The sequence below is a fragment of the Osmerus eperlanus genome, chromosome 10, assembly GCF_963692335.1.
Source record: "Osmerus eperlanus chromosome 10, fOsmEpe2.1, whole genome shotgun sequence".
NCBI classification, from domain to species: Eukaryota; Metazoa; Chordata; class Actinopteri; order Osmeriformes; family Osmeridae; genus Osmerus; species Osmerus eperlanus.
The window spans coordinates 7,833,628-7,859,102 of record NC_085027.1 but is presented as its reverse complement, the minus strand read 5'-3'; the positions used below and the strand labels follow the sequence as shown (position 1 = coordinate 7,859,102).

The 25,475-nt window shown below is 44.3% G+C and overlaps 2 protein-coding genes across 6 annotated transcripts; one reads left to right on the top strand and one right to left on the bottom strand.

The window, feature by feature from the left end:
• The first annotated feature begins 231 nt into the window (after window positions 1-231).
• fadd (Fas (tnfrsf6)-associated via death domain) lies at window positions 232-3,201 on the top strand. The gene is made up of 2 exons (XM_062470630.1): window positions 232-599; window positions 1,987-3,201. The coding sequence occupies exons 1-2, from the start codon at window positions 305-307 to the stop codon at window positions 2,265-2,267; spliced, it is 576 nt and encodes a 191-aa protein (XP_062326614.1). The 5' UTR covers window positions 232-304; the 3' UTR covers window positions 2,268-3,201.
• A 401-nt stretch (window positions 3,202-3,602) lies between these two features.
• ano1a (anoctamin 1, calcium activated chloride channel a) lies at window positions 3,603-25,217 on the bottom strand. 5 transcript variants are annotated; one of them, XM_062470601.1, is made up of 28 exons: window positions 23,288-23,658; window positions 22,632-22,661; window positions 21,557-21,747; window positions 18,656-19,000; window positions 16,890-16,988; window positions 16,749-16,784; window positions 16,496-16,647; window positions 15,499-15,553; window positions 15,030-15,081; window positions 14,824-14,879; window positions 14,691-14,732; window positions 13,794-13,858; window positions 13,367-13,501; window positions 12,402-12,562; window positions 11,907-11,989; window positions 11,773-11,784; window positions 11,216-11,287; window positions 10,470-10,544; window positions 10,171-10,372; window positions 9,960-10,071; window positions 9,781-9,838; window positions 9,551-9,651; window positions 9,187-9,329; window positions 7,747-7,899; window positions 7,575-7,627; window positions 6,974-7,158; window positions 6,613-6,718; window positions 3,603-5,661 (listed from the first exon to the last, which is right to left on the bottom strand). In XM_062470601.1, exons 1-28 carry the CDS (start codon window positions 23,352-23,354, stop codon window positions 5,425-5,427), a joined length of 3,078 nt encoding a protein of 1,025 aa, XP_062326585.1. In that variant the 5' UTR covers window positions 23,355-23,658; the 3' UTR covers window positions 3,603-5,424. The 5 variants fall into 5 exon arrangements, with proteins under 5 accessions (XP_062326585.1, XP_062326589.1, XP_062326586.1 ...); XM_062470605.1 differs by lacking the exons at window positions 22,632-22,661; window positions 23,288-23,658 and adding an exon at window positions 24,937-25,217; XM_062470602.1 differs by lacking the exon at window positions 11,773-11,784.
• Window positions 25,218-25,475: the final 258 nt, after the last annotated feature.

Genomic DNA, 25,475 nt, shown 5'->3' with positions numbered 1-25,475 from the left:
TATTTATATATGTTCATATTCCGGTTAACGTGGACAGACAGCAAAATGCCCTTGAAATATAGTTAAAAGTTCTTACAAAGAGAGAACCATTGACTTAATGAGTACGATGAAACAGCACGCTTTACTGTAACCTGCAGAGCCTTCTGCTTTGACTTTTTCCTGTGATAAATGTTTTTGTAATCCAATACTGCCCCTAGAGGTCAACCGGTCGTATACAAGGAAATTAACGATTTAATCTTACTTTTGGTTTCGACTACTGTACCCGTGTAGGTATTGTAATCATTCGCTTCAAAATTGGATCAAAATGACTGAATTCTTCAGCGTTTTACTGCAAATTTCAGACGATCTCCGTGATGACAATTTGGAAAAAATGAAGTTCCTTTGTCCAGAGTTAGGGAAAAAGCGTCTCGAGAAAGTTGACAGTGGCATTAAACTTTTTCAAGAATTGATGCAGCGTCAAGCACTTGGACCTAACAACACGGAACAGCTTAAATTACTTTTGAACAAAATTCATCGGGAAGATCTCGCTGAGACATTGAATAACTTTGAAAGTCAGTGTCCTGGACCACAGACAAATCTACCGGACAAAACGGAACAAGGTACTCTAGAGATGCTACTGTCTGGGTGAAGATAGCTAGCTTGCGCTAATACGAGTTTTGTGTTGTTCTTCTCTGTACAGTTTAGGCCGTCGCTAATTAAGGACAACTGTAACATGGCAGCAATATGACATGCATTGTTGTTGTATAACTCATTTATTTTTGTGTAGTAAGTTATGTTTTGTGAAAAATCTCGAAAGAAAGGCAATTAAGATGACAGGTGTTGATATAAATCAGGCAATTGTAGCCTACTATCGTAATTGAAAGACATACAAGTTGTATGTACCGCTCTGTACTACGGTGTCGATACTGTCTCAATATCAGTCAGGAGTCAGGTGGCTGAGCGGTGAGGGAATCGGGCTAGTAATCAGAAGGTTGCTGGTTCGATCCCCGGCTCTGCCACATGACGTTGTGTCCTTGGGCACAACGTCATTTTGTGACGTTCATGTCCTTCACCCTACTTGCCTCGGGGGAATGTCCCTGTAGTTACTGTAAGTCGCTCTGGATAAGAGCGTCTGCTAAATGACTAAAAGTAAATGTCTCGACACATTCTGCAACACTCACTGCATCGGAACGTTTCGAGACACGAAAACACTTCCGGTCACGTGACAAAGTATTTCGAAACGTTTTGTGACGTGATCTTGAACGGAACATGTGTTGCACTTGCCAAAACACTCTGATGTGTCGGGGTATAAAATGAGGCGGCAAAACCAAAAGTTTTGAATGAGACCTTGGTAGAGAGAGTTGTGAGAGTTTGAGAGAGATTGAGAAAGTTAGAGACAGTTAGAGACAGTTAGAGACAGAGACAGTTAGACAGATAGCGAAATCCTGTTTGATCATTTGTCTGCCACTTCAAGATGTATAAATATATATATGAATATGTAACAACTTTACACTGAGTTTATCGTGTCAAACAGTTCAAAAATCATGATTGACCCGATTGTTTTGTTAAATGAAAACCATCGCTCCCGTATTCGCTACCACGCCATCTGCTTTGCAGGACGGCAATAATTCCGTTCAACCACAAGGACCAGCTACGACTATGGCATACACAACAGTCATATCTAATTCTACACAACAGTCATATCTAATTCTACAATATTGTAGAATTAGATATGACTGTTGTGTATGCCATAGTCGTAGCTGCCAGCAGATGTCACTGTTGAGTAAAAGTTTCGAGCGTTTCAAAGGCCCCGACTCAAATGTTTGAATTGTCTTTGTGTTTCAGAAAGCCTAGGTTTGCCAATCCCTACATACAACACGTTGCGTCCAATACTGACAAAAATTATAGTCTACCACACACCCAAGTCGTTCCTTTAGCCAGTATCTAATCAAAGACATGGCTGGTGACTCTTCTCATTCCCTCTCGCTCTTGCTTTTTCACCTCCAGCCAAACTAAAAGCTGCAAGAAAAGTGATCATGGCCCAGCTTGGGAGGAAGTGGCGGACGTTGGGCCGGAGGCTGGGCCTGACAGAGGCCATGCTGGACGGCGTGGTCACCAAGCACCGCGACGTCCTGGAGGATCAAGTGGCAGGGATGCTGTGTGTCTGGGAGAAGAGCCAGGGTGCTGAGGCACGGGCGGATGACCTTGTACGAGCCCTTAGGAGCTGTGACCTGAACCTGACTGCTGATCTGGTGGGGAAGGAACTGGAAAAGCTCCAAGGAGAATGAGAAGGAAGAGGACAAGAAGACAGGAGGAGGAATACATTAATTTGAAAAGGAGGAGGAGACAGAGGCGAGAGAACTTAAGGGGCTTAATAGGTTACCTAGAGTCCTAGTAATTCCAACTCAACCATGTGTGCTGTTTCTGATTATTTGGTGCTGCTTTGCTTGGATGTTTGAATGAAAAAGAAAGGAATAGAATGGATGTGTAATTGTAGGGAAGTATGATTCTGCTTGTGGTCGTCATGTTATACTGGGTTGTGTGGCTGCTGCTCTCTGTCCATTATAAGATATAGATTATGATTAATCACTGAGTTACAATTTGCAGACACGTTGCATTTTAATTGTCTCACCCACTGCAATAAAACCAAAGCATCAGTTCTGTTCAGCAAATGGAGTTGATCTTTGTGATTGATCCAGGTCAGTTTGGTACGCGGTCCTGTCCTGTGAGGAAGATTCAGAGCTGAAAGGAGTAATCTCTCTAAATGTAAATCTGCAATACAAACATCAAGCTCATGATTTTAGTTGTCACTGACCATTGAAGGTAAACGCCAAATTGGAGAGGTGACCAGTAGCTATCAGACGGCCTTTCTGGCCGACGAACAACTGGTGTCGCGCTGCGATTCGGTCAGAAGTGACGAGCGTTTTTCATTTGGAGCTGAACACCAGCAGACCTCAACATACAGCCAGGCGTTTTCACAAAGCTGCGTGTATAAATGTCCTGTTTCCTGGATACCCCTTTTCCCTCTGCTCCTACTGAATGGTGTACACCAGCTTGGATGTTGCTGAGGGCATGTCTATCTGTTTGTTCTAGTATTGTTTTATTTTCAACAACATGTTTTTGTAAACAACAAACATTTTTACAAAGAACTTGTCTGAGTAGATATGCAATTTAAGCATGGAATATAATGAATGTGATTATAAAACAAATAAAACAATCTGAGATATGTAATTCCTTGTTCAGGCAAAGGGGAAAGAGGCATTTGCTTTTAATGTTTATATCAGTCCAAGTGCTTTTTAACTGCATTCTTTCATTTGTATTATGATTGTGTAGCACAGCACAGGTTCACTTGAAAAATAGACTTTGGACTTTGAGAGCAATTCATTATCATAGTCCAAGAAACCAGGCTAAGCTTACGAACATTCAAGGAATTGCACATAAAACGACAGGCTAACCTTGTTTTTATCAGATATAACCTGCTTCTTTCATTTGGATTATTTCCTAATTCAGATAGATCTAACCTAATGCTAAAATAAGACAAAACAGATCCCCAGCTAATCTATCTTCCCTGTCATCTTTTTCCTGGTTTTCATATGAATATCAATGGACACATACACAAGCAGGACATTGTACATTTTGAGTTAACTTTATTTTATTTCAAATATATACATTTGCAATCAGTTAACTCCTGGAAAACAAACTTACCAGAGAGGTCTGTGCAGAGTACCTCATAGATATGAAAACCCAACTGTAGTGCTGTACAATATAAATAGACATCAACAGAGCTGAGAGAGTGAGAAATGGCAGAAAATCTGGAACTACTGGTGCATTTCCTTATCGATCCCTTGTTCTGTGGACACCATTTTCCCACTTGTTAAGAAACATCTGTTACACACAAATACAGGTAGATGTAGGACAGAATCGTTGAAAAAGATATCTTACAAGTAAATTATACATTCCAGTGGTCTGAGGGAGGAGTGTGTGTGGGTGTGTGTTAATGGCAAATACATCTACAGCTGAACATCTACAGTGTACAAATCTTGGCATAAATTATTGCACATTCTACTACCTCAATATGAGCATTCCCTGTACTATATCTTCAACAGTATTAGTTTTGTACTATTGTATAGTATGCTATATACTTAAACACAATACATACAGTACACGCTATTTCTATGTAAGATACTAGCTATATTCTCTATCTAGTAAATCTGTCTAACATACAAGAGGCTGGATCTAACATCAGTCCTTTTCCCAAACACAGACATCAACCTGACATTCTAGTCATTCAGTCAGAATCAGATTGTGCAACAGCAACACAGCCCCCACCCTACCACTCAATCTCATGATGATGTCACTGCAACATCAGATTTCAGTCATTGTACTTTTTCAGGACCCTTTAAGTGCAGGTTACAAATGGGTTTTTAACATGACACTGACCCTCAGAAAGGTCTTTAGAAACCTTTGAATTTCAACAGATCTCTGACATATGAAATGCAGAGTAAATATCAAAAGTCAAATAAATTAGCAAAGTATATATAACTAAATGACAGAAGATTGCCCTCTCCTCCACAGACTCCTCTAGTCTCAGCAATTTTTTTACTTTTTAAGTCAAGCCCCCCATTTAAAATAAAAATAGAATTGAAATATATGAAAGAAGTAGTAGATTATAATCTTAGTTTTTGAGCAATACATTGGCACTTAAATCCTGCGCCATGCCCAGAGTCAATTATCCTGTCACAGTTAATCTTACCTCAACTGTTGTCTTTGTTTAGCTAACAGACACAGTCCCATTTGATCCAGTTGGCATGAATCAAGATTTTCTCATGTTGTTCATGTTTCCCTGCACAGCTACACAGCTGTTCTCAAATGAGTTACGAGCTATACTATTACACAGAGACCAGACTGACAGGCCCAGACCACAGAGACGTGGAGAGGAGCAGAGAGCAGACTGACAGAAGGTCAGGATTTGTTTAGCTCTGCCAATCTGTGCCCCGACATCCTCTAGATCTCATACAAAGGCAAACGTTACAAAAGAAGTTAGAATACCAGAAAGAAAAAGTATTCTCCAACATCGCAATTCATTGTTCATAAAAAGAGGATGCAAGGCTTCGTGATCCTTTCCCCTAAAGTATCCCCGTGTCCTTGGGCTATACACGAACATTTAAGCAGGCAAGTGGAAAGAAAAAGGGGACAAGTGGAAAACTAAGTTGGAGCAAAAATTTGACATGGGTTCAGGTTGTATACAACTTGTTACAAGTCAGGGGAATGGAGCAGTTGTAGACGCAGAGAGTCTCTGCTATGTACAGTTGTCATCATAACCCTGTCCAGCCCATTCCAGCCTAAACCAGTCCAGACCATACCAGTCCACATCAATTAAGACCAGACAAGACCAGACTAGAGTTTTAGACAGAAGGGCCAGCTTGTTAGCTTGCTGGTTAGCAGTTAACAGTTAGAGCTGTTTGTGAAAGTATGGGAAGAGGGGCGCAAGCGAGGCTGAGTCAGGCTCTGATTGGCTGTGTGGTTATGTGGGGGAGGGTCTTGGAGAAGCCTCTTGCCCTGCTCCTCCTTCATGAAGAGCTCCACCATCAGGATCTTCTCCTTGTGGATCTGGAGGCTGATGTCCTTGGGGATGTCTGGGATCAGCCAGTCCACAAAGTCACTCATCAACATCACCACGTTCTATATGGAGGAGACACAACTGTCACTTTATATGTACTCTAATAAATATAGTATAGATTGGAATTATATTTGAATGATCTGTACAAACATCCCAATAGACTCAACTATTGGGAGACCCCATTATAGTTATATATAACATTTTGACATTACACCGTTACCAGTAAATCAAAAACTACAAGACATACATCCATAATGGAATGCAAAACAGAGAGAGAAGAGTCTCTTCTCCTCCAGGAATAGAATAGAGAGGTCCAGGTGTCTACAGGGATCACATAGTATGTGTGTTCTGCATAGCATTCTACACAAGGGCTAGGTTCCACAGAGAGCATAGCAACAGAGTGACAGTGCTAGACAGGTGTTCTGCATGGCATCCTACATGATGGACTTGGTTCTGTTCACACATCCCCTGTCAGAGCCAGGTTCTGAAGACAGCCCTCCATTCTCAGCACCACTGAGAGCTCTCAGTTTCATAACACTCACATCTAAATCACTCCGCGATGTTGACTCTCTGAAACATGGATGACGAGGAGTACTTACTAATGTACACATATGAAATATGGATGTTTAGTGCAAGGCCTTTTTTTTTTTTGGAAGACTGTTAACCCTTGTGCTGCCTTTGGTTCACAACGACCCATCGTTGTGCTGCGACAACTTTACCCAATACAAAAACAAATAAAGGCATTTTCTTTTAACCTTCGCGCTGTGGGGGGTGTGAGACAGCCCGACTGTTAAAAGTAAATGCTTCACTTTATTTTTGTATGAGGTAAAGTTGTCGCAACACGTGGGGGGGTCACAATGACTGAAGGGTCACAATGATCCAAAGATAACACAACAGCGCTTTTTTTTACGTTCAATAATCAAATATGAATGGCATGTTTCGGATGTACAGCATGCACTATACATGTGTGAGTGTTTACAGTACACGCATTTGACTAGTGTGGGGCCTCTGACCTGGAATACAATGACAAACGCAAGGCGCGCTGCCAGGATGGCCCAGAATTCCTTAGAAAGCTCGTAAGACTCGTTGGACCAGGGGGGCTCTCTGTAGTCTTTATACCTGGACACAGACACACACACACAAATACACACACTAATTGAAATTGGGTCCTGGATAGCCAGCTGTGGTAGGCAATTTAGTGAAGTCAATAATGGCACCGGCTGGAAATCTAGCTAACAGAATCAATAAAGGATCACATTGCTGCACTAGGGAGTAGTTCTATAAACCTGTCTATTAGGCACAACTGTTTACTTCGCACACCATATTCCCAATACACCCTAACCGACCCACACGCACATACCACACACACCATACCTGCAGATCTCCACGCTGTAACCCAGGTGCATTGGTTCCACAGGGGCGGTGCCTGGCTGGAAGTCAGTAACATTAAAGTAGGAGAGTGTGTGGTTGACGAAGCCGTGCATGGAGCCGTCTGAACTATACATGTACTGATACACCAGCCTGGGGATGAAGTCTGAGGTGAAGGAGATCACAAATGCCTGTAGAGGAGAGGAGAAAAGGAACATTCCTTATTGATCTCACATTGTGGTAAAAACAAACACCCGTGTGTGCAGGGAGCGGTGGAACACACAGGAGAAATTCTCTCTCTGCCTTTCCCCCCCATTCCATCTGTCCAACTTCCAGGGTGAGCAGGAACAGTAGTGGGCAGCCACCTGGGGGTTTGGATCTCATGTCCTGGTCAGGGACATGGGCAGGAGAGCGATCTGTTCTGTGAGCTCAGGGAGGACATGCACACTCCACGCAGAAAGGCCCCAGAGACAACTCACCTTAGCACTGACAAGTTAAAAGGCTTCATAAAGCATTAGGTACATGTTGATATCCAGTGTAGGAGCAGGTAGCAGAGAGTTTGGGGTTGGGGCCAGGGTTTGGTAAGGGTTAGCAGACAGGTACTCACATTGACAATGACAGCCACCTTGCTGAGGCCCCTCAGAAGGTTGTACCAGATTCCTGGAAGATAGGAAGTCCATGTTACCAATGGTCTTGATCAAACACTTAGAACCACCTGTTACAACCAAGTCCAGCTCTACGATTGGACGGCTCTATGATTGGAGATCCTAGACACCTACCAATATCTTTGGCACGTGCAGCAATTGGTCGACGGACTTCATTGACAAACTTCTTGGCATCCAGACGGATCTCGATGATGTTGTTGAGCAGAGCGAACAGAGGAGCCAGTGGGAACGAGGCCACAAACAGAGTCACCATGCCAAACTGAATGACTGGAACAAGGAAAAATCTACTATTAGACCAAGTCTTTTTGGATATTTAGGCAGAACAGTTTTCTAATTTCAGCTTCCAAATGTTCCCACTTTTTAAACAGGTTAAGGATCTGGTGAAAGTGTATAATGAAGGGATGCTGGATGGATGTTAGGAAAAATGAATGGATGGATGGCTTGAGAGAGATCACAGTCGTGTGGAGGGGTGTAGAAGTAGAAAGATGAAGGGACTAAAGAGATGGAAGGAGGGGGGTGGATGGATATGTAAATGAATGGAGGAAGACAGGGGGAAGGGATAGAGTAGTGGAAGCATAGTGAAAAGGAAATAGTAGCTGAGAGAAAGAGGGTCCAGGACATTAAGCCTTTAATCTTTCTCCTTATGTCAGGCTTGTCCATGTCAATCTCTCCCACATTACACGACTGCTGCTTTTGCTGAAGGCCCTACTAATACTCTGTTCACTCAATCCAATAGCACTGTCCATCTAACTACAGGTTAAAGGTCATTTTGCTCATCTATCAACCAGCACTGTTACCATGGCAATGGAGACAAGCTGATTCCGTATCATTCATTAGTGTTTTTATCCAGATTAAATGACCTATATCAACATTGGGGAAAAGATGTTTGACACTACAAATAAATAATCTTTCCTTATTCCGAAACACCAATTCTAAAGGAGCTTAGAGTGTGTAGTGTGTAGTGTGTAGTCTAGTTTAGTCTTGGTGTTTTTAACAGAAGGAAAATATGTATGTGCATGTGTAATTTATATTGATATCATTTATCAACCTTTATACAGGTTAAGGATCACTTTCATTCTACCATCTGAAAGTGTAGAATGAAGAATGGATCAAGGGTGAAGGGATAGAGTAAAGGAAGGATGGAAAGATAGTGAAAGAAGTATAGTTGCGGAGAGAGATGGATCAGCGCATTCTCCTCCTCCTTTTTAATGTTCACATTTTACATAACCGAAAGTGTTTAGGCCAATAAACATATTGTAAGTTGAAGACTTTGCTATGGTTATGCATCTATAACTAAATTCACTAAGTAGAATTACAGTACATGGCTATTCCTGAAGTCAATCAGAGGTCGAATGTCCTCTCAAATAAATAAAAAATAAATGACAGTATGCTTGCTACTTTACTAGCCCCAAACCAATGTCCACTGTAGAAGACTTCAATTAATTGCTGGCTCTCAGGAGTCTAAATAATTTGTACATATACTTTAAGTACTTGTATTTGGTTTATAATGTATAGTTTTGTATTTCTGTTAGAAGGTTAGTTATTAGTACGTACTCATCTCCATGTACTCAGGAGTCAGTCCCACAAAGGGACCCAGGAAGTGGTCTTTTTCATGGCGCTGGAGTGTCTTGTTAAACTCCGCCTCCTGCTGGGAGTCCATCTCTGACTTCCTCCTCCGGATCAGCTTCTTCAGCTTTCTTTTTGTGTCAGGGTGTGGGGTGGGGGGTGTTGGTGGGTGATTTAGTAGAGTACAGAAGAAAATGGGCGTATGTCCCAAACCATTATCTTTTTAGATCATGATAGTGCCTTTACTGCATTGTATTGCGTCACAAAACTGGTTGTGTGTACAAGAGTATGTTTGCGTTTGTGTGTTGGGTGGGGGGGTGTCTTTGTGTACTGTATGTGTGTGCATACTCACGGGATGCAGATCTCAAACAGGTTATTCTGGATGAGCTGCTTTCCAAGCATGGTGATGCACAGCTGGATGCACAGCTCCATCAGACAGCCTGCATGGGCACACTGCCAGACAAGACCAACCGAGCACAGATGATATCAAACAGAAAGATGCAAATCACAGATTAGACAGGCCAACAGACGTGTCTGTTTAGCTAGATCAGATGGGATTCTCTGTGAACACCTCTCTCTCACCTCCTCCATCCTGTAGGAACCGATGACGTACAGGTAGTTTCCAGGGCGACCCACCAGCCTTAGGAAAATACACATGTAAACACACGGTTAGAGACAAGATCCATTTCTAGAGAGAGAGAGTGAAATAAGGAGAGAAAGAACAAAAGAAGACAGAAAGAGTGATGGAGGGAGCCACTCACCGCCCCCTGAAGAAGGCCAGGTAGACTATGGGAGTGAAGGCATTGACAAACTTCAGGATGAAGGTCTTGACAATCAGACGTTCCTCAAAGCTTTTGTCAGTCTTCGGAACCTCTGAGACACACAGACAAAAAAAACAGCCAATGACAATAAACCTCTGGGTGCCCATCCTAGCCCCACCCATCCCCTTTTATACTCAAACCAGTAGCATACCCAGTGTGGTAAGCCAGCGTGCTACGGACCCATAGACCTCGTCCATGATGATGATGATGATGAGGTTGATGATGGCTCCGGTGGTCTTGACGGTGGCGCGGATGTTGGAGCGGGCGACAGGGTAGGAGCTCATGTGCAGTGCAGCCTTGATGGAGATCCGGTACAGGATGACCCCAAACACGATGGCAAAGGTCACACATACCTGCAGAGAGAGGTCAACAGATATTTGGGGAAAGAATAAGCGGAACTGGCTTGACTATGGCATCTGACAGTTTGATACTGGTGGAGAGGAGCGTTACCATGAAGATCATCATGAACAAGGCGGTCAGATAGGCTGGCATCCTGTCAGTACACGTCAGCTTCACCTTCTCCGTCTGAAACACACACACATGCGCACACAAGCACACATACATCCACATAGACACAACATGCAAGCACAGAAAAGGACAAAATATGTTGAGAGATATACACAAAGGAACCACAGGCCTCAGACAGTAGGTATGTCTCAAGCTGTTTGTATTCATGCAGAAACACGCTAGACCAAGACAAACACACGCAAAACCTCCATGTCTTGCCCAGCTGTAGCCCGGGGTGTGTGTGCACTGTGGCTTGGCCAGGCTAATATAATGCAGCCTTTTGGAGTCACAGCGTCAGTCACATCCTATAGAAGTGTTCTGATAAGTGGGTCAGGACTGCCACAGACTGGCCTTCCAGATGAGCAAGGCTGGATAACAAGCTACAGGCTGGGGGTGCAGAGAGAGGAATAGAGAGAGAGGGAAGATGGAGGAATGAAGAGAGAGAGACACAGAGATAATGTACTGTATGTGTGTGTCTTTTATCTAGCTAGCCAAAGGGCTCAACTGACAGACATAAGAATCAATGAGTCTTGTTGAGGTTGCAACATACTGATATTTGGAAGAAGAAAGGAGAGAATAAGAGGAGGAGAGGAGATGGGGCAGGGAAGGAAGAGGAGAGGTGAAGAGATGTGAGGAGAGGAAGAAGAGGAGAAGAGGGGGGACAGGAAGCAAGGAATGGGAGGACATACTTCAGGGGAGAGGCGTTCCATCTTCAGTCTCTTCTGCATGACCCGGAACTCGTACTCAGCTCTATGGTGGTCCTTAAGGGAAAGACACAGGGTCAGTCAGAGAGAGAGTGTGTGTGTGCGTGTATGTGTGTGTGTATGTGTGTGTGTGTGTGAGAGAGAGGGAGTGTGTGTGTGTGTGTGTGTGTGTGTGTGAGAGAGAGGGAGTGTGTGTGTGTGTGTGTGTGTGTGTGTGTGTGTGTGTGTGTGTGTGTGTGTGTGTGTGTGTGTGTGTGTGTGTGTGAGAGAGAGAGTGAGTGAGTGAGTGTGAGTGAGTGAAGCAGTAGCAGCAGCAGCTTTCAGTCAGAAGCAGAAACAGGTTCATATGAGCTCCAGTCAGGGCATCAGAGTTAAATATTTAGGATTAAACCAACAGGAGGAAGAGAGATACAGAGAGATAGAGAGCGGTGTAAAATATAGGGGGGAATTTAAATCATTGTTAGTAGCAGTTTTTGCAGTTTTGTGTGTCAGTTTTGTGTGTCAGCAGTCTGCAAAAGGTTTTAGAGGTTATTTTTCCTAACCTTGACAGCCATCTTCAGGAACATCAAACACAGAGAGAGAACAGAACAATCACTGGATGTCTCAAAGTCTAATGATGTTTAATATTAATATTTTATCTTCTTGGTAGTGATTCGGACCCAGGTATTGAGCTCACCTCCTCCTCCTCGAAGCCTGTCAGGTCCCAGATGTAGTTGAGCCTCATCTGCCTTCTCTTCCAGTGCTCCATAAACATGGCAGCTAGCATAGATAAGCACATCAACAACAACATCAGCACCACCCCAGGCAACAGGTGCAGAGAAGGGGGCTGTGGCAGGTGTGGGATGAGACAAGATTGATCTCCATAACCCTAAGGTATGGTTTCACATGACTCAGTGAAGTCTCCAGCCTGTAGGAAGCTAAGATCTATATAGACAGACGCTGTAGGAGGGGGGGTCTGGAGAGGTCTCTGCATGTCAGCGGCCAACGATCCCTCTGTAACTGTGACGACCTGGCCCTGCTCTAGTTCTACTGCTGGGTGGCAGATGGCAAGGCAGGCTGACAAGGCATGAAAGATGTTTGTGTGTGCGTATGTGTGTGCATGCATGTGTGTGGGCGTGCATGTGTGGGCGTGTGTGTTTGAGTGGGTGTTATTGTGTGTGTGCATCCTTACCCCAGAGAGCCATAAAAATGGAGAAGAAGACAGTGGCAGGGTTATCAAAGAGATGGCTGGCCCTGGCTGTGCCACAGGCTGTCCCTAGCTTCCAGTAGCTGCAGGCCCGGTCACACATGGGGCACATGGTGATGTTGTTCCTTGGGTCACAGATCTCCATACTAGGGGAGGGAGGGGTGACGGGAGTGGGGGGACAGGGGTGAGCGGGTAAAAGAGGAGGAGAATTAGGGAGAGATACAGAAAAAGAGAAAAGAAGAGAGAATAATTGAAAGAGTGGGAGACAGGGAGGGAGGTGGAAAGGTGACATAATCAAGCTCATTACAGCACACTCATTACTAAGCCTGAATGAGGCAGACAGTTCATCAATGTTTGGGGCTATCTCGGTGTTTATGATCATTGACCTATGCACTTTTTGTAAAGCTCTCTCTTGGATAAAAGCGTCTGATAAATGAATAAATGTACATGTCAATTTAACGAGGCAGCAAATTAATCTATCTGATTAAAGAGGAGACAGACAAAAATCTATAGACCCTCTAAAACCTCTACAATTGGGTTTTGAATCATTCCAGCCTACAATACTCCTGATCTGGCCCTAGGACAGCACACGTCTGGATTTAAAATCTAAAAATACAAATTTAAATCCTTGTTTAGTGGTAAACAGAAATAATCCTGAATCAGTCTGTCGCACTGTGTGTGTAGCCCACCCTCTGTTGCTGTCACTTAGAGAGTCCTCATGGTGACAAGATGCCTCTCTGAGGCATGCTCAGGACATCTGATTGGTCCAACTGTGTTTGTGTTCAGTGATAGTGTGTGTAGGTGTGTGTGTAGACAAAGAGAGAGAGAGAGATACACAGAGAGAGAGAGACAGAGAGAGAGACAGAGAGAGACAGAGAGGGAGAGAGAGAGAGAGAGAGAGAGAGAGAGAGAGAGAGAGAGAGAGAGAGAGAGTGAGTAGGAGAGTGCACCTGGGGATGTCGTCATCGACGGTAGCACAGCCATACAGAAAGACGATGACTCCCACGATGGCAGCAGGAATCAGCATCTGGGTGTAGACGCCCAGCCAGGCAAAGTACAGACCAATCTTCTCCCCAAAATACTTCCTATAAGAAACGAGACAGTTCACTGACCCTTACATCACCCGAACATGCACACACTCAGATATGATCAAATCAACCAACAGTTAATAAACAAGTTAAATCCATGAAGCTCTGATGGTATTTGATGTGGTGTTCTGTTACTAGTGTGGTGGTTTCCTATGTTCTGGAATGGAGGGTTCCTTTGCTCTGACACTGGCAAGGTGGGTTCCTATGTTCCGTTATTGGTTAGGTTGGTTCCTTTGTTATTGTACTAGTAAAGTGAGTTCCCATGTTCCGGTACGGGTGGTGTTCCTACCTGATAAGGCCAATGGGCTGGTATTTGTAGAACACGCTGTAACTTGCCCATTCCTTGTGCAGCAGCTACAAAGAGCATAGAGGGACAAACAAGAAAAACCTTAAAACTCCTAATGTAAACTGTGTGTTTGTGGATGTTTGTGGATGTCTGTCCATGTGTTTGTGTGTGAATATGTTTGAGCGTGTGCGTGTTTGTGAATCACACCCCCCCGAGCCAAGCCTGTCACATAGGAACGTTGTGCTTTCCTAACATTCAGGGTAGCTCACCAACAATCTGTCCTGCAGCTACGAGACTTCAGGTTAAGGTTGAGGTCTCCTCCAACTACAGGATACTGTATAACTGCTGTAACACTTATACGATGATAATTTAAAAAAAATATGTATTGAAATTATTACCGTTATTATTATTACTATTATTTTTTTATTTATTATTTAATACAGGAATGTATACTATTTATTTGATTGACCACCACCCCAGACATGGAGAAGGAGGATGATGCATTACTCTATGTCCCAAGGTCAAGTGAAGGACATAATGGGCTGTTAGGTCCTACAGAATCACAACCGCCTCAAGAGAAGCAATTTCAAACTTCAGCAGCATTACCCTCCATATTAGAGTACTGAGAGAGCCAGGGTTGTATGTGTGAGTGTGTGGTTTGTGTGTGAGAGTGTATGTGAGTGTGTGTGTGTGCGCTTGTGTGAGTGTGTGCAAGTGTGTGAGCTTTTATGCTCCTAAACCGCCCAGACAGAAATGAAAGCGGTTGCCTTGGTGACACATCCAACACGTCGGGCAAACAGTATAATTATTCTGCTGGTGAAAGTCAGAGCAGCTCCATATTAGAGCTCTGCCACTGTGTGTGTGTATATGTGCGTGCACTTGTGACCTTTAACCTCTCACCTTCCTGTCGTTGGCCTCATCAGTGGGACTGTCAATGTCTCCCTGTAACATAGATCACCGTGGTTACAGCCATGTTTTTACACATGTAGCATAGCTCCGTGGGCCGGTCTAGTTCATGTGATGTAACACTCACATCATGCAGAGGGTAGGCAGACATGTAGACAGCGTTACCAAGGAGACTGGTGAGTCCTGTTGAAGTCAAATGGAGAAGCTTCACTTTCTAACATGGAAATCCCACACTCAAGCTTCAGTATCAAACCAAACACAGCTCTGGCTGTGGACAGATGGGCTTCTGGACAGATGGAGAGGATTCGTTCAAGAGGTAGAGAGAAGTCTTACCCATGGTGTAAGTGACCTGACTACACCAGGTGCGTTTCAGGACCTCATAGACCTGGACAGGGACAGAAATATGTTCACATGCACACACTGATCACACATTTACACAGGCACCATACAGACCACAGCAGGATCTCTATCTTAGACAGCTGTGATGATTCCCTTTCCAGGTACATTTGATTTACCTCACAGTTGACACATTTCAGACTGGTCCAATTGGCTTCATTCCAGTGGGTGAGACAATAAAATACACCTAAATTGACAGTATGTGTAGATGGTCATTTCTAAAATGTGTTACTAGTGTTCCTGTGCCAGACATGAACTACTCTGGGACACATTATCATGGAGATGTTGACTCTAATCTACTGACACTTTCACTCAACTAATGGAGTGGTGCTCTGGAGGCCAGCTGTATTGACAGGCACTTTGCACACAGAAATACACACACAAACATACGCGCACACACACTTACGATAGAACTCCTTGTCTTGGTGTCAAAGAAGGATTCTCTGTCTGAAAGATCAAACCTGTGAACAAAAACACAACAACTATCTTCTTAAAATCCTTTCACAATAACCGGAACCCAATAAATCGGTCATGAATGCCAGCAATGCTGGCATGAACGATCCAGATACTCCGTCAGTCAACCTTCAAGCCAGCCATAGAGCGTTTTGCAGCAGGTTTCACTGCATGATTAGAGCCTGTAGCAGTTGTAAGATCCTTATTACACATGTCAGTATGACAGAGGAGTCAGCAGTGTGTGTACGTGCATGTATCTGTGTGTGCCCTCAGGTGTTTGTGTGTGGGTACACAAATTTGTGTACGTCCCTTAGTGCACATGTGCGTAATTATGTGTGTGCGTGCAAGCCTGTGTAAAAGGCTTCAAGCTATTTCTTTTCCATTCATTTCAGTCCAGCTAGCGTCGGCTAGGTGATTACTGTCATTGCTCCTGAAATATGAATTATAGGTGCCATGAAAATATAATCAATTTTTTGGTAGAAGAACACAGTGACTCACACACAGACACACCGCTAGGATGCTCCTGCACCAGACACTAACACACACTTGAATTAAACAATAACATTCCTGAACACATTCCACTTATTCTGTTCCTGCTTCCTTACAGTCTGCAGGTTCACCACACTGACCGCACTCCTGTAACAGCAGTGTCTTTCTCTCCATATCAACGTGTCAGGGCGACAGAGAACACAGGCACCAAGGGACATCTTGGCACTAGCAGTTGGCCCACGTTCAGACAGAAAGCAAATCCAACCCCCTTTATAAATATCTGCAATGGTTTATTCACCAGATCAAGAGGCCTAACGTTTCCACAGAGCGCGTGTTTTGAACCAAACTAGGGTCTGGTCGTATAGCATTTTGAACAGTAATGTATTGAGGTCGTATAGTATCAGTACTCCCAGATGAGCAGGCCACGGTGTGAGTATTAGATGTTAAGTATTGATACTCACAGGTGCTGCTTCTCTCTGGAGAAAGGATGGGACAGCGGTTTGACGCTCTGCTGCCGGCTGGTATCCACTTTGGGGTGCAGGGGAGCCGTCACCTTGTGGATGAACAGCCGGACCTTCTCCACCAGGTTGCTCCCCTGCTTCACCTCGTACACCTGCAGGACAGAACAGGGAGTGTGGGCACCGAGGAGGAAAACAACCGGTCAACTGTGTTCCCCAGCCAATGTGGTTGACGGTCCGATAATTCAAATCAAACCTGTAATTTGCTGATTTTATAAGGTAGATCTTCCTCCTATCACCAATCAAATCAAACCATGATTTTATTTGTGTTACAGCTCTTTTATAACAAGTAATGTCATAAAAGGCAGAATTGTAGTTTGCACTGATAGACATTGACCTTCATGGTGGGCATCTTGAGCTTCATAAACTCTGCCTCTCTGCAGAGAACGTTCCAGGGGGCGTGGATCTTCAGAAAGCCGATCCCAGGAATCTTATTCTGGGGACACAGACATGTACGGGCATAAGGAAGGAAGTGGTTGAGTAATAGAATACTGTTCCACACTGCAACCTTACACATAACATACCTGCCATCATAGCTTTATCTGCAATCAGCCTTTCATTCAGTTCACTCACATTACAATAATCTGTTTCAATGACTTTACTTTCCAATCATTCCAATTATTTGCTTTTCTATAACCTTCCATGCGCAATCTATAGGAAGTATAATGGTATTACAGAGCCACTTTAATGACCTGATTTGACTGATTCTTCTCCAGCTGCCTGCGCCCCCCCCCCCCCCCCCCTCCGTATCTCCAGTACAGAGGATATACAGTGTAGGACAGAAGTTACCTCCTCTGTCTCCTGTATAAACAGCAGTGCTTATATAAGACCCTCTCTCCTGCGCCACCAAACCACTTCCCCAGTCCTCCACTCCTGCACTCCTCCTCTCCCGCGCTCCTTCCCTCTACCTCCTCTCCCATCCTCCCATCCTCCCGGCCCACTCCAAGGTTCTGACCTGTCTGTTGTTCCGAACACTGCAGACTGACTGTACTGCAGTGGAAAAACCAGAACACACAAACACACTCTCTCACACGCACGTTCACACAAATGTTCTTCCTGATGATTGTCTCAATACCTTTCTGTGTGTGTGGGGGGGGGTGTATTTGTTTGTGTAGTAAACTATGCTTTATAGGGATGTGGGTGGTGGATTCAATGGTAAAGAATTTCCTTCTCGTCAATCAACTTTTCTATGGTAAGGGTGTGTGTTCATGAGATCTCTCTGCTTGTCAGATGGTTGTCCACACCTCTCCACTCCTTAGCTTCATATTGATGTCTAGCTGTACATGTTACCCACTATGTAAAACTGTCTTATTCTACAGTCGCTGTATTTTTCACAGAAAAATATAGATTTTTCCCTCCAGAGGAAGAGATTTTATATATATATACTCTTTCATCATATCATTTTATAGATAGAAAGAGATGGTAGAGAGAGAACAAAAGAAAGGTGGAGAGAAAGAAAGAGAGATGGGGTGGTTTGTCTAGTTGTTTCTATGCAGGCATTTGAATCTTGGTGGAGGTATGCTGGTGTTAAAAAGCCTGTTACAGTGTAAATACAAAGATGGATCCACAACAGTGAGAACAAAGGTCCGTTGTGTCGCCGTGGAGACTTGTTCCACCACATTCTTCTCAGAAAAGTGTCTTCTCTATCAGACCGACATATCTACCACAAGCAGCTCCTCGGGGCAAGTTGTGAGCACCAGCTACTTTCACCCTCCTCAGCAGTCCTGGTCAGGGTACTGAACCTGGGGAGCGCCTGTGTCGATAACCAATTTGAGTAAGAGGTGATTTAATGTGCTATTCAGTTGCTAAAGAGAACGTAATCAGCAAACATCAATACATAGACAACAGACAGGCAAGTGTCAGTTGTCTAGAAATCCCCTCCTTCCCCCCAACCTCCTTTTCCATCTCCTCAACCTCATCCGCCCTACACACCCCCTTTCTTCTCAACCTCTGCAACACCTACCAACCATCTTCAGCAGGCTCCCATTTACATCCACATCTCCTCACCTGTCAGCTCCACCACCTCACCACCCCTCTTCCTACCTTCCTCCTTCTGCTTCACCTCACCTCACCCCTCCATTCCTCTACCTCACCAGTCCTCACCCCCTCATCCCGCTCCAGCTCTAGTCCCATCTCCATCAGGTTCTCCTCAAAGTCCTGTCGTCTGAAGCGTCGGTCATCGTCATGGTAATCCAGCCGGTTCTCCTGTGCGGCCAGTTCTGGGTCCTGCCGGGGTGGCGGGGCAGGGCGGCTCCGTGTCCAGCTCAGGCTGCGTCGCAGGCCTCGGACCAGGGCGTTGTCCGAGAAGCGCGAGGGCTTGCGCCGCACACTGGTAGGCTTCTGGACTTGGTAGGACAAAACGTAGTCCACCCTGCGCTTGCCATCCTGGAAGTACGGGCCCAGGCCGTGATCTGGCGGGGCCCCGTCTGGCTTTAGGGAGTTCAGCAACTGAGGGAGGGAGGGGACCAAATTGTGAGCACATGGCTTTGTAGTTTCAGTGTAAAAAGCTCAATTTTAGACACGTGGCATCTTTAAACTGTAGGTGAGACCTGCAGTTTCCCAGACTTTATGTTAGGTCATACCATGATAATAATCTATCTGTCTACCGAGGAATATCACATGTTATGTCATAAAGTAACCTAATCCCATCGAAGTCATAACGACTGTGAAATTAACTAGGGTATCCAATCAGACAGTAGAAATCATGGAGAGCCATCCCATAATACTAGACCTGTGAGGGCTGACCTCATCTCTGGCTTTAATAAAAACAACAATGCTATAGTTTAATTGCATGGTTATCGTCAGGCTACTTCAGACCGTGACAGATTAAACATGACAGTGCTGCTGAGGGTAGGATGTAGGGGTCGGGGGAGGGGTCAGGGAGGTCGGGGAGAGATGGAGGTGGGGTGAAAATGATGCAGAGAAAATGTGTAATCAGCAGCTGTTTGTTCTGGAGATGGGTATTTGTCCTCAGTGACACATAAGCCACACTAGCCCCCCAAAACACACTATCTTCTTGTCATTTTCTATTTATGTTTTTAAAGTTGAGGCTCTAGGCCCTAGAGTCTAGGGACTATAGTACATATACTGGAATTTAAAACAAAGATGTGAAGGGAGCTAGGCTGCTCTATAAGGATCAAGAATGAGTATTACCAGCCAGGCTATGGGCACTTGAATATGTTGGCAAATGAAATGGACAATATTCACCAAATGTTCTCATCTTCTATCCATCAACCAGTATTTCACACCCACCCTTGCTTTTCTTCAGCCCAGACACACAATCCAGCCTTGATACTCCCCACACAGAGCAGCCCCATCGGCCCCAGCCTCAGCCCCCTCACAACAGGAAGTCCCTCCAGGTCGGGAGGAGGATGCATTGTGAACAGCACAGTATGCCGCCGAAGAGAGCTCCGTTTACAGACACAGGAACTGAGATCTCCAGCGTCCTTACCAGAGTTCCCTCCACCACCCACACCCTCCTGCAGCGGCTGTGAGCAGAGATCAGCAGAACACTACAGAGCCAGCCTGCATAGCAATTATTCAGCCTAGGTCTACAGAGGCATCATCAGGCATACACTAGATCACATATTAGCATACATTATCACTCTCAGTAGAGGTGGGGATGGGGAGGGGTGGCGGGGGGGGTCAGGGTCTAACGACCACGCTGATTCACTGTACAGTTGTGACCTGAGGGAGGGGACTTGACCCAACCACCTCCGACTGAACATGGAGGATGCACACTTAGCGATGATAAACAGCTCTGCAGCAGAGACAGTATGTAGCCTAGAGAACATCAATCTCTTTTCATCAACACGATGCGGAGATAACCTCGATAAGCCCTATAAGCATGATAATTTCTGCAGTAAAGTTATCATGTGTACTTTACATACCTGTGATAGCGTGTACAGACACAGAACATGAGCACAGCCTAATGAAGGGCTAGTCCAGCTTGGTTTAAACGCAACACAGGTGGGGTATTACATCAGCACATCATTTAGTTTGGGGACCTTATCCTGAAACATCGTGTCTAAAGCTGACAAGATGCATAATTCTCAGCACACTAATCCATGAACCCAACAGTAAATTTTTCCCCGTACATTTTTATCCCTTAAAAACAATTCAAGTCTCATTACATCTACAAAGGTCTTCACCGGAGTTTCTCTGCTGACTTCAAAAGCTATTAACAGGCTTCGGAGACATGGCTTTGGGGATGTTTATTAACACAGCAATTATTGCTAATATAATTATCAGCGTTGTCTAGGTTTGGTGGAGATTGTTGTACTCCCAACGCAGACCCCAGAGTACAACCAGAGGATTCATCCCTTATTTACATTTTTGCATTCTCAGCTCAGCATCAAAGCCGTTTTAAGGAAGGCATTTAGAGAGAACAGGAAGTATCATCAACGTGTACAGCAGGAGTACCCAAATCATAAGGGAACTGTGTTCAACTTCCTGAGGCAGAAGGATGGAGCAGAGTGAACTCAAAACAAAGGACAGGAGAACACAGAACAACAAACAGAAGCAGACTAGTGCCAATACCTCAGAGTAAAAAGAATGGACCAATTGTGTCATCCTCTGCCCTGTTGTGTTGTGTTTTGTTGGGTCGGTTCCTCCCGGCTTGGGTTAGGTAATAAAGTTATGTTTTCTGCCTGGGTTGGTTTGTTACTACTCTGGGCTGCGTTTCCCGACAACGATGGATCGTAGCAACGATCAAGCAAAAAACGAAACCATCGATATTTCTTACGTGCGTTTCCCAAACATGCTCGTAAGGAGTAGGCTAATCTATGCACTTTCAAGAGTTACGAATTTTCAAGAGACACTTTAGCTACGATGTCTTTAGGAACGGCCCGTAAAACTAAGATTCGTCCTACGATGGATTCTACGATCAACTTAGGCTTACGACGCTTTTGGGAAACGCACCCCTGTTCTGTTCTCCTTTGAGCTGTATTGTGTTCTGTGAGGCTGAGTTGCATTGGGTCCAGTTTGAGAGCACTATGTACTTACTATGGAGTCATACTGGTTGTAGCAGTCGTCCTGAGTGTCCTTGGTGGTTTCCAGAAGGCCCGGCTCAGGAAACGTCTCCACCGGGACGGAAACGTAGTTGTCTTTACTCCTCATGGTGGCACTCTGCTCCTGCTCAGGGAGACTTATTCCAGGCTGGTTATGAACAATGAAGGTCTCACCTGGGAGAGAGCCTGAGTGAAGGGGGATTTGAAGTAAATTTCAATCAATACCAAACAAAAAGACATGCCAGTCTGGATCTAAGGTGCCAGTGATTCAGGTGGCAGATGAATGAGTAATGGTTGGCTGAATTATATGATGTCTGCTCAGGTACGATACATTGCCACATTGCTTCATGCCAGTAGATGCTGCCTGGAATGTGTTATTACTGTAACTGCGTACCCTCTATGAGAAATTGCATCCCAGGTGGGTCGTATAAAACACCCATTCCAAAGCAAGCCTGTTCCAATATTGATTTAAATATCTCATATTCACTTGATTTCTCACCTCGCGTGCAGGGGTTGCAATTGTGTTACAGTGTTAAATCAGGTCTAGAAAGCTACAGCAGAAGCACAGCAAAAAATACTCTATGTGTGACCTATGAGGCTCTATGTGTGACCTGGAATTATCAGACCAACACCTTTCTGCGCCATACAGCCCCCCCTGTATGGCGCAGAAAGGTGTTGGTCTGATAATTCCAGGTCCTGTAGACTAGGGTCTGGGCTTGCACTGGCCTGCATGGGTCCAGCAGGTCTGAATGACAAGTCTTCAGTCTTTACAGACAAATGCTTGAAAGTCATTGAATTGTGACATCACATTCTCCTTGCTGCAGGGCTCCGGCTGGTGAATGTGAGCGTGCAGTTTAGAGGGAGCACAAAGCAAGCCCTTCCAGCATTCTACATTTTTTCACTACAATAGACGTGACCATGCTGCTAAGAGAACCATGCACAGCAGCTCTCCTCAGGCCATGCAGGGGAGAGCTTCCAACTCCCATCATCAGACTGTGATAGATGATGGACTAGCAGGTCCCTGTTATAATCTGACTACTACAGTAAAACAGTATAGGACGTCTCCTTACGTTTGCAATGATACAGTTCCACTGAAGGAGCTGCCCAAACCAGAAAACAATTATTTAAGCGAGCATTATAGTGCATTTTGGTCTGATTTAGTGTCAGCTTCTTATTTTTACTCAACCTGTCAATGATGTTTGTATTATAATTGTAGCTGTATAACTACAGTCATAAATACAATAAAGTTCTATTTTTGACGACTATATTTTGATGTTATCGACATCGTTGGCCTATTCATTTGATCATGCATCTATTTTCCGAATGAAATGTTTGTCTGAAAAAAAAAGCATCGGTGTTTAAACAGTCGCGCTTACATAAATAAGATTCTATGGTTCTTCCTGTACACTTTTCAAATACTGTACTGGAATAGGCAGCACTGCGAGGTGCACAAAAAACAAACAATCAATTAGTCAATAATCTTACACAAATACAAAAAATAGTTATCATGTTTGTTAAGTGATCGTGTGATAAAATATAGAGGATCATTCCAAATTCCACAGAAAAAGAACAGCTTGTTGAATCAGGGAATTAAAGCCTACTTTCCAGTTCATTCGAGACTTTTCTATCCTTATGCAATATTAATATATGGTGCTGTTCTCACAATTTGAATGTTTGGACATGTTTGGACATTTAAATTGTGTGTTCTCAGAACGAGACAGCTTACCGGATCCTCTCCTATCAAGACTGTCAACGGTCTCCACCGGGTCGTTTCCGTCACCTCGTCTTTCCATAAGATACTTAAAACCGGACAAACCAAGACTATATTCCTATATCCCCCGCTTTCCGGTAACCATCTAGCCTGCGGTCGAACTACCCACTACGCCTGTGGGTTTAGTGCCATGGCGTTGCATGTAAACGTTGGGTTTCCCACGGCGCGTCTCCGGCCTCGCCGCCTTCTGTCCTCGTGTTGGGGACAACCTGCAGAGTCTTTACGGAGGGAAAGTCGCTGTGCTTCTATAGCCCCGCTCTAATCCATTTGTGTTTCCCACATCATAACACGCCTTATAGCATGTATTCCCTCCCACCGCGTGCGTCGTGCCAACTGGGTTTTCAGCATCATTTCTTTGCGCATCACTACGGTCGGCGTGGGGAGCGCGAGAAGCGAGCCAGCTGGTGCCGCCCACGCGACGATCTAACAGCACCTACAACACGGGACAGTGCTAGCCTTGGGGTATTGAATCTGTCAGAATTTAATGTATGTTTTTGCAAGTAAGTATTTTGTAAAAAAAAACAAAAAAAACATTTATTGTCGTTTTTAGATGGACGGCTTGCCTGTAGGCGGTAGACTGTGTGCTTTTGGCAGCACGCGTTTTACGTAGGTCTTCCTGCATACTATGTGTTTTGGAGATTCAAAGATTCGAGCAAGACACAATACCAATACATGGGATAGCCTACACTGTAGACATGCCAAGTACCGTGATTATGTTTCCGGCGATCAAATTAATAGACATAATTAATTCTGGCAATAAGGTATACCTATCCCGCGGAAAAGTGCAAACTTTGTGACCAAGAAATTACTTGTCTTCAAATAGTCTCGAGTCACAGTCACAGATGAGTTTCTTGTCGTGATTAAGGTCAGAGGCGAAGCTTTAATAACTTGGGGCGCTTCCACACGCCAGAGCGCATCTAGGGGACAAATCCGAATGCGGACACCATCTCTCCAGTTTGCATTTTACGCGCCTGTGCGTAAATCAATTGTAAGATATTCAAATATCTAGGCAAAGACACAAAATGGAAACTCAGTTTTTTTTTTTTGGCTTTTTAAAAATTAAAGTGGACTTATCACAATTTCATTTCAAATGGCTATAGCTATTCATCTTAATTCTTAATTGTGCTAAGAGCGCTGGTCATCTTGTCTAAAGTGATTTATCTTCGTCCCGCGGTCTTAAGTCCGGCATGAGTTGCTCTCAGTCGATTGGTGGACCAGCATTTTAATTAATGTAGACCATAGTAACAAATATAAATAAAAACACCCAGGGACTGTGCAGACTATGCGACTCTGGAGTGTCAGTCTCATGGAGGCTAACCCCGCTGTAGCGCCATAAAACCGGTTAATACGCTCGCTCAGGACTCAGCGATGGAAACTCACAAGTGGCACACCTTAGTACAACTAACCATTCAATATGACTTTATGGCAAGCTGAAACTGCAACCCATTCCCACGTTTTTACAAAGGGTTCTGTAACACATTAAGTCTACAACAAGTACAACGTTGATAAGATTTCGCTGAAGAAAATCTTAGAAAAAGAAACAAGATTAGTTACATTACATTTGCAGGTTTTATTTTAACCCACCACCACCCAGAAAGAATTACCTTGTGTCACGACAGACAATAGAAGATGTGTAATTGTCCAGGAGCACCGCGGAACTATCAACCTCCTCCTCTCGCGCTGCTCACCTCTGAAACTCTTATCAGCCTGTATCGTAGGCTACTTCCTATACAAGACTATATAAAATCATATGAATGCCGTCAGCTCAGCATATGGCGAGATTTTGAGTAAATTCACTGCATGGCCCCTAGCCTAGTCGAGGCTAACCAATCTACCTGAGGAATTTAGATTGATCCTATTCTGATGGGATTCCTAGTTCCAGGCTTGGACTCTGACTAGAATGCGACTCTGACAACACTTTCACCTGAGTTGACTCCTCCTTGTAACATTCCAAAAGGCGTGTATCCTAAAGGCGATTTTATCTCAGATATTTTAATCTGAGATCAGGGCCATATCACACCTATATTGGGTTGAAGTTGGATATAGTTTATGACTAACCCTGAGCCAGGGCCGGCCCTATGGTTTTGGGGGCCCTAAACAAAAATTGTGTCGGGGGCTCTTTATTTGGCAAAAGCATTTTTTT